This window comes from Balearica regulorum, chromosome 3 (assembly GCF_011004875.1).
Source record: "Balearica regulorum gibbericeps isolate bBalReg1 chromosome 3, bBalReg1.pri, whole genome shotgun sequence".
Taxonomy (NCBI): domain Eukaryota; kingdom Metazoa; phylum Chordata; class Aves; order Gruiformes; family Gruidae; genus Balearica; species Balearica regulorum.
This window is the reverse complement of record NC_046186.1, coordinates 90448672-90464026: the sequence shown is the minus strand read 5'-3', so window position 1 is coordinate 90464026 and position 15355 is coordinate 90448672. Positions and strand designations below refer to the sequence as shown.

Sequence of the window (15355 nt, the reverse complement as noted above, 5' to 3'; positions counted from 1 at the left end):
GCAAAATTTGTACAGATATTTGAGAGATTTTAAGTGATATAATTTCTCAAATATAAACCAAGGCATGGCAAGAAGGTTCACTCTGTCTGATCTCGTGTAGAAGCAAGTTCCATAATTACTGACCTATGACTGGAAACGTCTTACCATCCAAGAGCGTGACAAGTTCAAACCTGAGCTTTGTCAGCCTAAGGGACCCCCTTTGAGCACAGCAGATGTGGTAGGGAGAGAGAGAGGTGATTCCAGAGACAAATTGGCCCTATCCCATTTAATTCTTTGAAGTTAAGGAAAAAGACCGCTAAATAGCTCTGTAACTTGATTGACAATAAGTACTGTGTGTGGAGCACTAACATGTTTATGTCAAGCGTTCCTGCTGGGAAGAAAGACCACTGCATGCCTCACCAGCAGCTGCTCCTGGGTGGCCTTTATTTTTGGCCCATGTTACAGTTTGTACCAATCATAAATTAAGCAATCGCTGCTTAAGTTCAGTGTTTCTTTAAATATGTTTTGATACAGATATGATATTAATAATCTTTTAACTCGACTTCATGCTTTACATGTTGAAATGTACCTTCAGCCTGCCTTTTACTAAAGGTAGGAAAGTCTGCTGTAAATTATCCATTATTTGGTACCTTACATCTTTGCATAAAAAGTAGGACCAGTGGTCTAAGGGAGAGAGCATACAACTGAAATTGCTTTAATTTAGCCTGTTTTGTATACATCTGCACTGATTGAGCTGGTGAATTTTTTTTGTTGTTGTTTTTCCTGTATTCAATTTACTACAGGCTAGGTAATCTTGCAATGAACTCTGAAGCTATCTGGTAAAATTGCAAACAAACACTTATCACAGAAACTTCCGATGGGCAGAAGACTGCCTGTGTTTAGTAAACTGAAAGTCATTCAACATGTTCATAAAGACTCCTTGGAAAAGTATAGAGGTAGCATAGATTGGGATTCATCTTTGATAACAATAGCTGGACAAAATTTTGGTGACAAAAGGTAGTTGCTGAGGCTCCCTGTACACTCAGTGGAGAGAAATAGATATATCCAGGTATGATGTATCTGCCTGATGGCAGAGAGAGACTATATGTGAATTTATGTGTAAGATGTGTACCTGAGACACCTGACTCCTAGACTGTGCAGTTAAGGAGAGGTGAATCCTGCCTCTAAAGTCCATGTCATCAGTCTAAATGTCAGCTGGAGTTCAGTGTGTCCTGGGCCACCTGGAGGGGCTTAGTCCCTGGTAAAAGGAGTGCCCCATCACCTTCCCAAAGTACCAGTGGAACTGAGAAGGAAGGGGGATGTGAGGTAAGAGCAGCAATTTGGGAGCAATCTGGGGGAGATGTATGTGTATTCTGGCAAGCGGGGTGGTGATGAGAATAAGAATGATACTAGTTTGTGAACAGAAGAAAGAGTGGCAAATGGGCCCCAAAAATCTTTTGTCCATCTGAAGAGGACAAAATGATTTGTCCTCATCTGTTTTGACTAATTCTATAGACATCACAGGTTTGTCTGCATCTTGCTTACTTGTGATGTATTTTAAGGTTAGGAAAAAAAGTCCAGGAAAATATGGCATTGGAACAATAATATGCAATTCGATTTAAAAAAAAAAAAAAAAAAAGAAAAAAGGCAGTCAGCTCAAGAAGGTAAAACAAAGTGCACGCTGAAAGGAATTACTATAAAATGGAGATCTGGAACACAAGCTCTGTTGATGCTAACTGTTACCTCAAGTCCCATCTGAATTAGAATATTACATGTTGTTTTGCTTATTGTGTTAGAGAAAAACTGTTACTGATTTTTGGGAGACACATGTTGGAACTGAAGTGGTTCAGGGCTTGGAGCTGTGTGTAGGAATAATGTGTAGTCAGATTAGTTTAAGGGAGAGAAGAGACTGTAATAAGGCTAAAGAGGCATTGGGGAGACAGTAGTAAACGGATGTTGATAAAGTGCCTGAAATGACTACAGCCCTGCAAAAGATGGGGCTCGTGGTCTGGAATAGAGAACACAGGTCAGCAGCAGTCTGAAAATTTCTTTCAGTTTGCCACAGTACAGGACCTCAAGGTTGTCAGCAGTGTGGTATGTTGTCACAGTCATGCGCAACCCATCAGTCCCAAGCGTAATCATAGTTTCTCATGTGAATTTTCCCTCTTTCTTCAGGGAGGGGAATTCCTTTATTGTTTTTAAATGTTGGCTTCTACTGAGAAACATGTATATGTATAAAGGCATAAAATCAGCAGACTGAGAGACAAAGTTGCTGGAAAGGTGCCACATTGAGGAAATGTATAGTATTTCATGATACAAATCATCCTGCAGCATAAGTATGAAAAATAATAGTAGACAATGGTTTACTTTTTATTGCTTCTGAGCATCCACAGTTTCCAGTGACTTCAGTGGGAACCAGAGGTGCTTGGCATCAGTAAAATAGCCCATAGCTCATTTTAATCCTCAGGTCAAATTCTCAGCTGGTCTAACTCAGGGCACTTCTTTGACACTTTGTCTAGGATCCATTTCATGTAACATTGCAAGTTAAGTGAGATGATTTTTGTCTTGAATGTTGTATCAAATCCAAATATCCTTTCTGTGCATCTGTTCTACCACGTACAGAGTATGTTTTTAATTCAAGGGGTAGAGGGGCTTCCAAACAGAGGTAATTCTTGTTAAATTAAAAAAAATAATAAATCAGATGGCCAGTTTCAACCCCATTATGAACCTAAAAAAGGATACCAAAGAAATCATAAAAGAAGAGACAAGTTCTGATTGAATGACTCCTGTAAGTGCTCATACCAGTTTTTAAAAATAGTTTGACACATTTTTAACTGATCAGTCTATGCTTTTCTTTTTCTTCTTCTTTTTTTTTTTTTTTTTTTTAAATTTTGAAAGGCAGTACAGGAGATTTGGTGCAAATTACATCTGGAAAATGAAACTGATGTTACAGTATTGCTTTAGAGACTTTTCTCTTTATCGTCTCTACTCTAAACAAAAACCTCCAATGAATCATACAGTCCTTCCTTGGCCATAAATACCGTCATACTGTAGAGTGATGCTTCGCTGCAGGAGGCGCATGGGACATTAAATTGTCCTCCTTTTCTCTGGTTGCTGTCCAGGTGGATAACCTCAGGGTCCTGGGAAACATTCACCCTTTCAGTAAAAGAGATCCTAATGTTCAGGGCTGCTGTGAGTTATTTAAAGTGCGTAACAGCCGCTCTGTTTATCTAGTAGATGTTGCATTACCCTTACTGAGACTCATTGCTTTGTAGTATGCTCAAAGCCTTGGTGAGTGTGACTACATGAAGGGCTGTCAAAACCAGATGGGTGGACTACTGTGATGGAAAAAAAAATACTTTTTTAAATTTAGGGAGAAAAACGTGACTTAAATTTGAAAACATGAGCATTTGTCTTGCATATAGAAAGACAAAACGAGTGGGTGGGTGTGCTTGATTAAACACATAATGCTTTGCACATTATGGGAATAAGACACTGATTTCTTGTTTATAACAAGATTGCTGGGTATTTTCAAGACTGGAACCTGGAGAAGATTGAAGTCTCAATGTAGGATTATAAAGTATAACAGTAAAGAAATTATTTTTTCTTGTATCTGGAGATGAGCGTAGATGTGAGAGTGTCCTTGTAGGACACTCCAGTAAGCTCACCACAAAGGGATTAACAGCCTAGCAGAGAAAGAGATTAAAATTTCAAGGTTCTGGTCTCTACGATATTTTTTTTTTTAATTAATCTAAAAAGCATCAGTTATATTACAAAAAATGTAGTTGTGGAAGAGCTGAAGACAGCAAAGCAGAAAGAATGCAAAGCAAATCTATTTGCACTGAGAGTTGCTGAAACTCTTACTTACAATGCAGATAAAAACTTTCCTGAAGCTGAGAATGTATTTTACAAAATCATCGGTGATTTTAAAAAAGTAATCTTAATTTCAAAACCACTCCCTCCTTCCCAGCAATTACAAATGAGGGCAATTCAGACTTGAAATTAACATGTGAGAGAGATTTAGATATTACAGAAATTGATCATTATGGCATTCACTTCTCACGGGTGTAGAATGGCAGGAAGCAGAGACTTGCTAAGGACTCTCCATTCAGTTCAGCCTCAGTTGCATTTGAAACTCTAGAAAAGCCCACGTGGAGGAGGAGGTAAATGTAATAATGGGCAGGAACAATGGCTGCATGTTTGCACACGAATGCACCTGCTGGGGAGAAATCATGCCCATAAGATTTTCTTACATTTTTTTTACATTACCATAATTGATCTCCCTGGTCATTAATTTACGTTTTTAATATTGTCTTTAAGGAAAAGAGTGGGAGTTACAGAGGGATGGAAGAGAGGGCAGAGTGTGAACTTCAGCACCCATCAGTTGTTCCTATTAGAACAGACCATTTGTATATATTGAATTTTCCACAACAGATTTTCCAAGAAATGCCTACTCCAGCCATCATAGACTGGTCACATGTATCAGACTTGCTGTGGTATTTCCAATAGATCTCACTTGAAGCTGCTGTCTTAATCTGTCTGAAGTAAGATTTTGAGGAGGAAAAAGTAATTTCCATTTGCTTTTAAAGGGAAGGGTAGAAATTATGACTCGTTTGTGAAAAAACTACTTATTGAAACTATGTGAATAATTTGTGTTAACATTATTAAAAATGGGGTTTTTTGTATGAAACAGAACATTTCCTTTTCTCAACATCATCAGCTCAATATGAAATATTATTGTTTTCAGAGGATATTTGTTCCTTTAGATTTTATGCACATTTGTTCTCCAAATGCCAAGCAAAAGTCCATGGCGTTTCAATTACAAAATAATGGAAGTATTCACGTTTGTGTTCATTTTGAATTCTAGGCTATTGTTTTCCTGCTTATGCTGTTTGTGGAGTTGAACAAGAATTTCCTAACAGCTGCCACCAACCCAAAATTAAATCATTTTCGAATGTGCATTAAAAAACTATTCCTTAATTAGTGATGCTGTTTACACTGAATATGAGTGCTTCAAGCTCAGGGAATGAGCTTTTTAAAACTCATTATGAAGAGATCAGATTTCAAACTGTAAAATGCTGGTAAAAATGAGGCATTTTAAAAGAGCTGCTAAAAGAATTTGAGACCTCCTATATTTTACATTATTTTGCACTTTGGAGAGTACAGTCTATGTTTTCTCTGTCTTACTGATCAGACTGATTTGTGATCTGTATGTTTTTTGAAGTTCTTGCCAAAAGGTTTCTTCGCATTGTCTGCTTATTCTTTCTCCCCCTCCAAAAATGATTCCAAAAAAGATAAAGATATTTTTTGTAGTGTAGTAGTTTCATACATAAAGTCTATCCTGACAAATAGTGAGCTTATTATATATATTTTAAATACTGAGCTTATTATGATTCAATTGACTAGTTTATCACAAAGTATTCATTCCAACGTCCTATTGAAACTAACACAGTTTTAACGTAGTTCTTAGTGCAGCAAGGCAGATCGACAGACTATTCCTCAAACCATGGAGTGTATCTCCTCCACTGGTGGACTGACGATGAAGGGAGAGAGTGGGAGAAATATTCACGGAGGTGGTGGTGCACTGCAGGATGAAGAGGTTTGCAACTGGTTTCCTATTTTTGTAAAGTGGCCAGGAGAAGTCAAGCTGCCAAGAGTTTGAAATGTATTGTCTCAGAGTCAATATACTGGGTGAAGGAGAGCCTCAACAGGCATCTTTCTGAAGGGACTATAACCGGGCGTGATCATGTTCAAACTGTTTCAGTGATGACTGCCCAGAAAGAAGGGCTGTAGGTCCTACCGTGGTATGGATGCCAGCTGGAGAGAAAGAGGGGAATGTCTTGAACACCAAAAACTCAATGTTGTGTACAATAGTAAAAGGAAACCAGATTATAGGTGAAACTTGGTCTTTTAAGTTAGAAAAGAACTGCTGGCAGATAAATAATTTACACAACTATTAATCTGTCTAAATGAAATTGTGACATTTTTATAATTTTTCAATCCTAGAACTAGCTGAACTATTCATTCACAGTCTGAGTGTGAAAGGGTGTTTTTCCCACTACTTGGAGTATAATCAGAAAATGCTGAATTATTGGCAGCTACGTATTCTAAAGCTGTGCTTGCCTTGGTCCTAAGACCCTTGAGAAGTCATGATTCATCCCTAGAGGAAGATACTAGAAATATGAAAGAACATAAAATGCCCTAATTTGTGACATACAGCAGACAAGAGAAGGTTGCAAGTGGATGATTGCATTGACTTATTGAAATATAGAAGAGGAAAAACAGTATTATGCAATTGCATGCAAATTAACACCTACTACAGTCACACCATTTGTGAGAGTCTATCGTGAAACTGAGAATGCATAGTGTATAGCTTTATATGATTTATAGTGTCCACAAGAGTGTATTGGGTTTATGTGGCCAGGTTTTGGCAGCAGGGGGGCTACAGGGATGGCTTCTGTGAGAAGCTGCTAGAAGCTTCTCCCATGTCTGATAGAGCCAATGCCAGCCAGCTCCAAGATGGGCCCACCACTGGTCAAGGCTGAGCCTATCAGTGATGGTGGTAGTGCCTCTGTGACAACGTAGTTAAGAAGGGGGAAAAAAAAGAAACCAAAACCCAAACCTGTGCAGAAACAGCAGCAGAGAGAGGAGTGAGAATATGTGAGAGGAACAGCTCTGCAGACACTAAGGTCAGGGAAGAAAGAGGGGCAGGAGGTGCTCCAGGTGCCAGAGCAGAGATTCCCCTGCAGAAGACCATAGTGAGACAGGCTGTCCCCTGCAGCCCATGGAGGTCCATGGTGGAGCAGATATCCACCTGCAGCCCCTGGAGGACCCCATGCTGGAGCAGGTGGAGACACCTGAAGGAGGCTGTGACCCTGTGGGAAGCCCACGCTGGAGCAGTTGGTGAAGAACTGCAGTCCGCAGGAAGGACTCATGTTGGAGCAGTTGGTGGAGGACTGTTTCCTGTGGGAGGGACCCCAGGCTGGAGCAGAGGAAGAGTGTGAGGAGTCCTCCCCCTGAGGAGGAAGCAGCGGCAGAGACAACGTGTGATGAACTGATCACAACCCGCATTCCCTGCCCCCTGCGCTGCTGGAAGGGAGGAGGTAGAGAAAAATTGGGAGTGAAGTTGAGCCTGGGAAGAAGGGAGGGGTGGGGGGAAGGGTTTTTAAGACTTAGGTTTTGTTTTCTCATTATCCTACTCTGATTTGATTGGCAATAAATTAAACTAATTTCCCCAAGTGAAGTCTATTTTGCCCATAACAGCAACTGGTGAGTGATCTCCCTGCCCTTATCTGGACCCACGAGCCTTTCGTTATATTTTCTCTCTCCTGGCCAGCTGAGAAGGGGCGTGATAGAGCGGCTTTGGGGGGCACCTGGCCTCCAGCCAGGGTCAACCCACCACAAAAAGCTATTACTCTCTAATTAACAATCCTTGTGCATGTTTTGGAGTCTCTACCGTTACAGCCCAGGATTTCTCGTGGAGCTGAGAAGGAATGATACAGCTGTACCCAAAATCAGGGGTGGCTCTCAGCACCTCATTGCTGTTACTGCATATCAGAGCACAGCTTTGGACCACCCTTGCAGCCCAGCTCATTTAATATACCATGCAGCCCCGCTGACTTCAATGAAACCCTACAGGATGCATGTCAGCTCGGGATTTGGCAGTGGTTGCACACAAGTATGTTATAGTTGGCTGGTGTAATCATTTTGGCTGTGGTCATGGGGGTGTATCGTTCTCTGTTGACAGTTGGGATTTTGTCAACAAGTGCACACATGTGCAGTGCCTGGGTTGAGTGTGTTTAGTGCATAAGGAAATAATTAGCAAAGATGGATGGTAAAATCATTATCTTTCTGTCTCTGCTTTAGTTGCCATTTAATTTTTACATGCACATTTATATGTGTAAGCCTCTGTGCGTATAAGCCTTATATTTATCAGTAAAATTTTTCAGCAGAAATTAACTGTCAAAATGTCCCTCCAGTTAAGCCAACATTCCCTTTTTCCCACCAGCTTTTTCTTCCATCTTGCTCTTGTTTTCAACTCTCTCTCTTCCCTTGTTCAGTTCCTAGCCTCCCAGGTCTTTTTTGCCTGTGTATATTCCCTGTGGATGATGAAACATAAAAGCAACTAAATAGGAAGAGGGGAAAATACAGTCGCTGACCCTGTAATTTGAATACCTTTTGTGTAGCAGTTTGCAGAACATTTTGAACTCATACTCAACTCTGAAAATGATATGAGAAGTGTTTAGTAAATGTAAGCCTTGACAGTAGAAAGTCGAGGTTGAAAGTGGCTGTGTATTCAGTCAGCACTGAACTAAGCCTCAGGGTGAACAAATGGGACTGACGCAAATATATTGCATTCCTCCTACGACTTGTACCTCTTCCTCTGCCTGTCGCGCTCTAAAGGGAGATAAAAGCCTTCCTGTCTCTTGGAAAAGAAAGGGGGAAAAAAAGCAAAAAAAAACCCGACCTGATTGTTCATTTTTAGAAAGCCACAGACCCAGAAATCAATGAGGGAGGGAGTTGGCGAAATACAGGATTTATGGCTTTGTCTTCCCATTAACTGTCAAGCTTTGGTCATTAATGAAGTTTTCATCCTTAAAAGTGGAGACTGGTATGCTGAGCAGAGTTGTGGCTTCTCTCGCCTCAGCGTGACACACCTCTTGGTTTGGAAGGACCCTATCCAAAGGTGACATCATAATTCCCTTCACTGACCATTCTCAGCTTTGTTTTTAATGCCATTACTGATTTATTTTTTTTGTTAATGCTTTTGCCATCTGAGTTATTATTGACTGGAAGCTGCTGGCTCAATCAGTGCAGCCCGTTAAGTAGTTTGCCACAATAATAATTCCTGCTTTTACTTGATGTAGTCTTGTTTAGAACTGGCAACCCAGAGGTAGGACGCTTTGCACGTTTGCAGTTTCTTCTCCAGCTAGTTCTTACAACAATCACGGGCTTGTTTCATTATTTTCCCTATAAGCCTAGAGGGAGATTGAGGAAAGATTGCCCAATATTTTTGGGACCTTTGCAACTCATTACAGCTCATTGCCCAATATAATCCTTTGCTTCTAAGGAGAGAGACAATTATACAGAGTTGTTTGGAGATATATTTTTAAAATGCTGTGTCCTGCAAAGTGAGTAAAGAATGCCATCAACCCATGAAAAGCTGAACACCATTCAGATATGAGAAAGCCTGCATCTTTATCATTTTCAGCTTAGAAAACTGTGAAAAGAGTAGGACTGGATACAATGACACCTTTTTCATTTTCCTAATAGTATGGGACAATATCTGGCTTTTTACTGTTTTGTGTAATGGAGTTGAGTCATTTTCACAAGTTGACCACAGTCAGTACAGAAAAGTGTATTTTCCCTGAATTAATCAACAAATTGATGCAAATGTTGAGTTTTCGAATTTTTATTGAAAGCCACGGGCTGGTGCTCCAGGCAGCCTGTAGTGACCTGGAGTTTAAGGGGTGCTGAATTCAGTGTGACGTTTCCTTCTGTTAGAGTATTTTGGCAAGAGCTTACTGGTTTTGCAGTGTGTGCCTTTTAAAGCCTCTGATAAATGATTAGGCAGATAGTTTAGCCTATTGTTGCCAGTGGGAGCAAAGCAGTGACTCCAAGAGAAGTGTTCAGTTAATGTATTAATGCCTTAATCCAGACCAATAATATAATGTAGTTTGACAAGTCTGGCATATGGTTTCTATCATCTCAATATTCTTCTCTATTCCTGCATGACATTATAGACAACTAACCAAAATAAAGAGAAGCAGGAATTTCTTCACCCGTAAAATGTATTTTAAAATGTCCTGTATTTTGTTCCAGCTCTTTGGTTGATTGGATAATGAAGTGATCCTGAAATTCAGCGATTACTTCACTGTCTGTCTACAGTATTTTCTTTCAGAATTGCCTGTGGTGTTATCTGGGAAAGAAATACTGGTCTCTGTCATTAGAAATACTTGCACAAAATTTGTCATGTGCAAGTGCTTTTGACTTGCACTGCTAAGCACACGTGGGTGCGTGTATTGGGCGTTTGGGCCTTTACCAGCCTGCAGGTACGAGGTGCTGACTTTTCAGAAATGTGATTTTAAACCGAGGTGCATTTTGCAAGCTAGAAGTTTTGCAGTGGCAAGTAAAGTGGATTATATCCAGGAGACCTTTCAAAATAAGTAGAATAACGGAGTTTTTGTACTGTGGTTACATGTCCGTATGCATGTACCCCTTTCTGAACAGATTATAAGTGGAATAGCCAAAACATATGTCACTGGTTACCTGTGAAGGTGTCTGTGTGCTGGGTTTGGTTTAAGGCCCTGTGCAATGTGTGCACTTACACGTTGGCCTGAAAGGAGCCTTTCCCTTCTGTACTAGGAGGTATGATGGAACGCTGGCTCTGAGCATGGCAGATTACTTGCCTCTTGCTCCCCCCGTTGGCTCCACTCTGCTATGAGCCCAGTAGCGTAGGCAGAGCCCACCACCACCAGTATGGAAGATACAGACTGTGTAGTCAGTCCATGGTGGTTATTACAGGTAGGTACGGCTGTATGCACTGAAACCACAATCTAACCTATGTCATTAATTACATTTCCCAACATTTTCTTGTTAATTGCATAGTAAATCATCTGCAAACATCACGGAAATATCTTTAGAGAAACTGCGCACAGTCGGGTTGCAAGATTACGTAAAGTATGAGGCAAGGCAGTACTTTATGCGAAGTATACCCATAAAAGTTACGGCCTAAGCTGAAAGGCTTACTGCTCTGCTGAGAGGCTATTTGTGGCTAACATTTTAAGTGCTTTAACAGAGCTGTAAAGGGAGAGCTGCCATCTGGCTCTTGTTGTCACTTCAAACTTTATTTTTGCAATCACTGATAAATTAACTTACTGTACAGTCTTGTACATTCTGGGGCTGTTACAGTCATGTGTTCTGTCTTGTTAGTAAAGAAACGTGGATAGGCACGTATTAGGCGAATGAAGGGATTTATCCTATCTAAGTTGATGCATGATTGTCTCTTTCTTTCAGGATAAAGAGGCCCAGAAAGACTTAGAGGCTTTACTTCTTACACTGAAGCTGTGATACTACGCGCTTTTTAACTCTTCATGCTGCGATAAAGATTGCAAATCTAAAATGAGAATCTAGAGTGACTGGGAATTGCGAGTGAATTCCAGCTAAGTCAATGGGAAAACTGTCATTGATTTTGGTTGGCTTGAATCATGGCCTTTAAGCCTCTGGCGATTATGAGATGAAAATGATGCATTCGGTTTTGATTATTTATAATCTTGTACTGAAGTTTAATTTTAGATTGCTAACACTGTGAGTCTGATTCTCTGAACATGAAGTCCACTGCTGGCAATGGACATACTGGAGATTAGAACGCAAAATGCATAAATCTGATTCTTTGACAGATTGATCGACTAGTATGTGATGCCAGCATAGAACTGTGTGTAGCAAAACCAAACAAAAACATGTTTCTATAGTAAATTATATTTGTATCAACTAATTTACACAGATGTATACAGAAGAAAATCATGAATGTTTATGTTTACATATTTCTCTACTCTTATAAAATTAGAATCTTGTCGAAGTTAAAGAAAAAGCTGTTGCCTTGACAAAGCTCTTTTTACTTTAAGCCTACTGTTGGTTTTACATGGAAATGTGAAAACTTTATAAATTAAATATTAAAGTTATATTTTATTTGTAACATCAAGTACAATATTAAAAAATCAGACCAACGAAATCAAGTGGTTTAGATTAATCTGTTACAGCTGTGATGTTTAATGGATTTGTTGCAGTCGCTCCATCAAGCTTGTGAATCCTGGCTCCTTCTCTTTGAACAGCTGCCTAGCATGGTGGCATCAGCGTGTCTTTGGAGAACCTAGTCCAGCATGTGACCATCACTAACCTTTTATATGATCTATATAACATAACCTGTACATAAAAATAGACTAATTAAAGACCTACTATTTCTCTCTGAGTGTGTAGGACAGCAATGTTTTCAATAAAATGTAACAGGTAGGGAAAGAATTTTGTTCACTAGTGGACTGATCCAGAATTCACCGAAGTCTATAGAAAAATAAAGATTAGCTTTCATTGGCTTTTAATTCAAGACCTTAATGTAGATGCAGGGAGCGTATCTGGAAGAGGTAAGCATTTCTGTTAAAGGAAATACAATTGGATGAGGACAACTGCACGTTCCCTTGACCTATTTGATGTGTAAGATAACATGGACCAGTTTACGGGTAAGACAAGGAGGACTTGTATGGCACCAGTATATTGAACTAGCGATTGGGGCTTTAATTTTGGACGAATGGGGAACAGTGAAATTAGCAAGTAGGAACTACAGTCACCCCAGCAAAGATCTAGAAATTGGACAGATGTGAAGGAGTATGAATACATATGAATGAAGCATCTCATAGTAAAAGTGAGCTTTAACTACTGACAACGGAAGGCAATAGATGCAGTAGACCGAAAGAAAACAAATGTGTAGAGTTACATTTGAATTTAGCCTGACTCCATGACTCCTCATAAAGTACAGAGATTTCTTTTCATAAAATAGCACTGATCATTTTTTCAAACATTTTCTTTTAAAATATGTTTTCAGCTGTGCAAGCATTACTGTGAGATATCTCTGAACAAAATCTGAAAGTTCAGAACCGGTTCTGAGTTCTTGCTGTTATCTTTGTGATTTTTATTATCCTGAAGATCTTTGCAAATTGAAATGTGCATTTTAGTTGTTTTTAATGTTCATTCTGAGGGAAGATATTTCCTATAGCTCTTTTTCACTTCCAGAGTTCTCTTTTCTTCATACACCATTTCACAGAAAAGGGGAAATACCATATGAGATAAATCCTATTGAATGATTCCTTCTGTTACAGAATAATTGACTTGTGAACAGAGAAGCTGCAAAGGTGACACATCTTGAGTTTGGCAAGGGGCTTTTGGTAAAGACAGGTTTTGACATTTTCATAGCCAATGCAGCAAGCGTAGTTTCAATGCTCTACAAGAGTGATTTGTACTTAGGGTCATTGTTACCAATTCTCTGTCGCCTAGGAGAGTGTAATAAAGAGGCCTTTACTTAGTTCAATTTTCTGCTAATCGATACACTTCATAAAATAGATTGGATTATGCAATAGATATTTAATTTACAAGCAATTATTGCCTATAAAGGCTGAAAGGCTATTGGAGGAATAGATTAGAACAAGAAGTTATTTAAATTAATTGCTGAAATTAGGTAACATAAGTAGGATTTGTTTCATTAAGGGCAGATAGAAGGTATTGAATTGAAGTAAGTAACAGAGGATGGAGGAGACCTGGCCAGTTGTGGTAATTCAGTGGAAAAGGATGCGCAGATTCCAGTAAGCGGCAAGCTAACCATGGGTCAATAATGTCAGGTTTTTGTGAAAAAGCAAATTTCATACTAGATTGAATAAATAAGCATTCCCCATTAAATTCACATGAAATAACCTTTTACTCTAATTAGGCCTAATAAGGTGTAATAAGGTCTGAGCTGGAATACTATATCCAGTTTCAGGCATCACACTTGAAGGAGCTTGGGGGCTAATTGGAAAGAGTCCAGTGGAGAGAGACAAGAAAGATGAGAGTGCTAGACAACATAATTTTGTGTGTAAAAACTGAAAGAATTTGGTTTGTTTAGTCTGCTGGAGCAACGAGTTATTCACATTTGTAAAAAGCTATTGCAGAGAAGACAGTAAAAAAAAAAAAAAAGGCCAAAATCTTGTTCCCCAAATCCCAAGTTCATAGGACAAGAAGTAATTGCCTACTTTTAGATTAGGCATTAGGAGAAAATAATCCTGATGGTAACTTTGCAAAGCCCTGCACTACATTTCCTGAGAACATAAAAAAAATCATTTACACAAGTCTTGAAGTAAAAGTTAAACACAGAAGACTTTAAACATTGGCAATGTCTAAGGCACAGTTCATCCTCTGGCAAAGGCTGGACTAGATGACTTCTTCGGGTCCCACCTGGCCTTGCTTTCCCCGGGGAGTGCACAACTCCAGCCCCCGTGAGCCCCGGGCGCTCCTCCTGGGCGTCTGTGGTCGGTGGGATTGCGCCTGCGCACACTAGAGCTGCATCTGGGCCCGGACTGCCTAATGAATTTGTACTGGGGAACATTTACCAGCATGTTTTGAATTTAAAGATGTGCATCATGGCTGCCCTCGGCTATTTATTTATCACACCTGTGGTTTTAATCCACATGATTGCATTTTTTAATGACTTTTACGATTTTATAAATGAAATTACTGATCTTTCTTTTCAGTCTTCTGAATTAAGCTCATTCTTCTGTTTTAATTTTTGCTCATTACTAGTCTCTGTGTAGAATGACAAAATAACATCTGGGAGAGAAAAGGCTGGTCTTGATTATTCATGCTAAGTTTTCTTTCATAGTTCGCAGAAATATTCCTCACACGGGTAAGAGACTGCTGGTTTATACAGCTAAGATATTTTTTGCTTTTTAAATTTTTTACTAGTTAGTATACATGAGCTTTCTCAGTTTGGGGGGGTTTCCGCTTTGCTAATCTGAGAACTTTTAAAATTGAAGTGTGTTCCCTCAATTGTTCTCTAATTGCTCCTTGGAATAAAGCTTTTGCATTTAGTTCTAGGACCGGACTATCTGTTCCCTGTGTCACATCAGCTGGAGAAACAGCAAGCATAGTTTCAGAGGGCCATATGTTTTCTTTTTTTTTTTTTTTTTAAATATCCACAAGCAGACATTCACTTCCTTAGTTTTGTCTCTGTGGAGGAGCTAGAAGCTAACGGTATTAACCCCTGCGGGCCTTTCAGCCGTACGGAGCAGATGGGGCCGCAGGCCGCCTGAAGCCGCGGGGCCGTGGCTGTGTTGCCCGCTGCCTCCTTCAGCTCTGGCACTGCCGCGTCCCTCGTTTCGTCTCTGCTCCGGGACATACACTGTAAGTTCTCCGGGGGAATTTGTCTCTTTACGTGTTTGCAAAAGGTGAGTTCAAGGGACCTTGATGTGGTACTGGGATCCTTGTGCTTCATTACACTTAAAATTACTAGTTCTGCTTTCCAGATTGTTGAGATAATTTTTATTTCTTGTGGTGAAGCTAAGGGCTCTGTCATTGGATCCTGATCCCTTTGGGATCGGCCCCCCTGCAACAGCAGGTAATCACAAACTAAGTTATATATTTTTTTGTAGCAATTGGCCACTGGCACATTGTGGAAATGCTTACAGTGATACACTCTCCTACTACTTTGTTTAAATTACTCTTTCCTTTTGCAGAATCTTAGGTGATTTACTCATATCAACACAGTGACTTCTGGAATGAATTAGGAAGCTCTCCAACAGTGGTGAGTGGCTGACGATTTAGAAGGGAAAGTGACAATTCCTGTGCCTAGTTAAAT

At 39.8% G+C, this 15355-nt stretch overlaps 1 protein-coding gene across 4 annotated transcripts in view; it reads left to right on the top strand.

Moving 5' to 3' along the window:
- RMDN2 (regulator of microtubule dynamics 2) overlaps positions 1–11942 on the top strand; it is a 52795-nt gene extending 40853 nt beyond the window's left edge. For 3 of the 4 annotated variants that reach the window (XR_012834631.1, XM_075748889.1, XM_075748890.1), the window contains one exon: positions 10996–11942. Coding sequence is in view for 3 of the 4 variants with exons in the window: in XM_075748889.1 (XP_075605004.1) it covers positions 10996–11049 (54 nt within the window). In the remaining variant the exon portion in view is untranslated. Of the gene's footprint in view, positions 1–8956; positions 9264–10995 lie in introns of those variants that run through there. The other variant, XM_075748891.1, reaches the window with a different exon arrangement.
- Positions 11943–15355: the final 3413 nt, after the last annotated feature.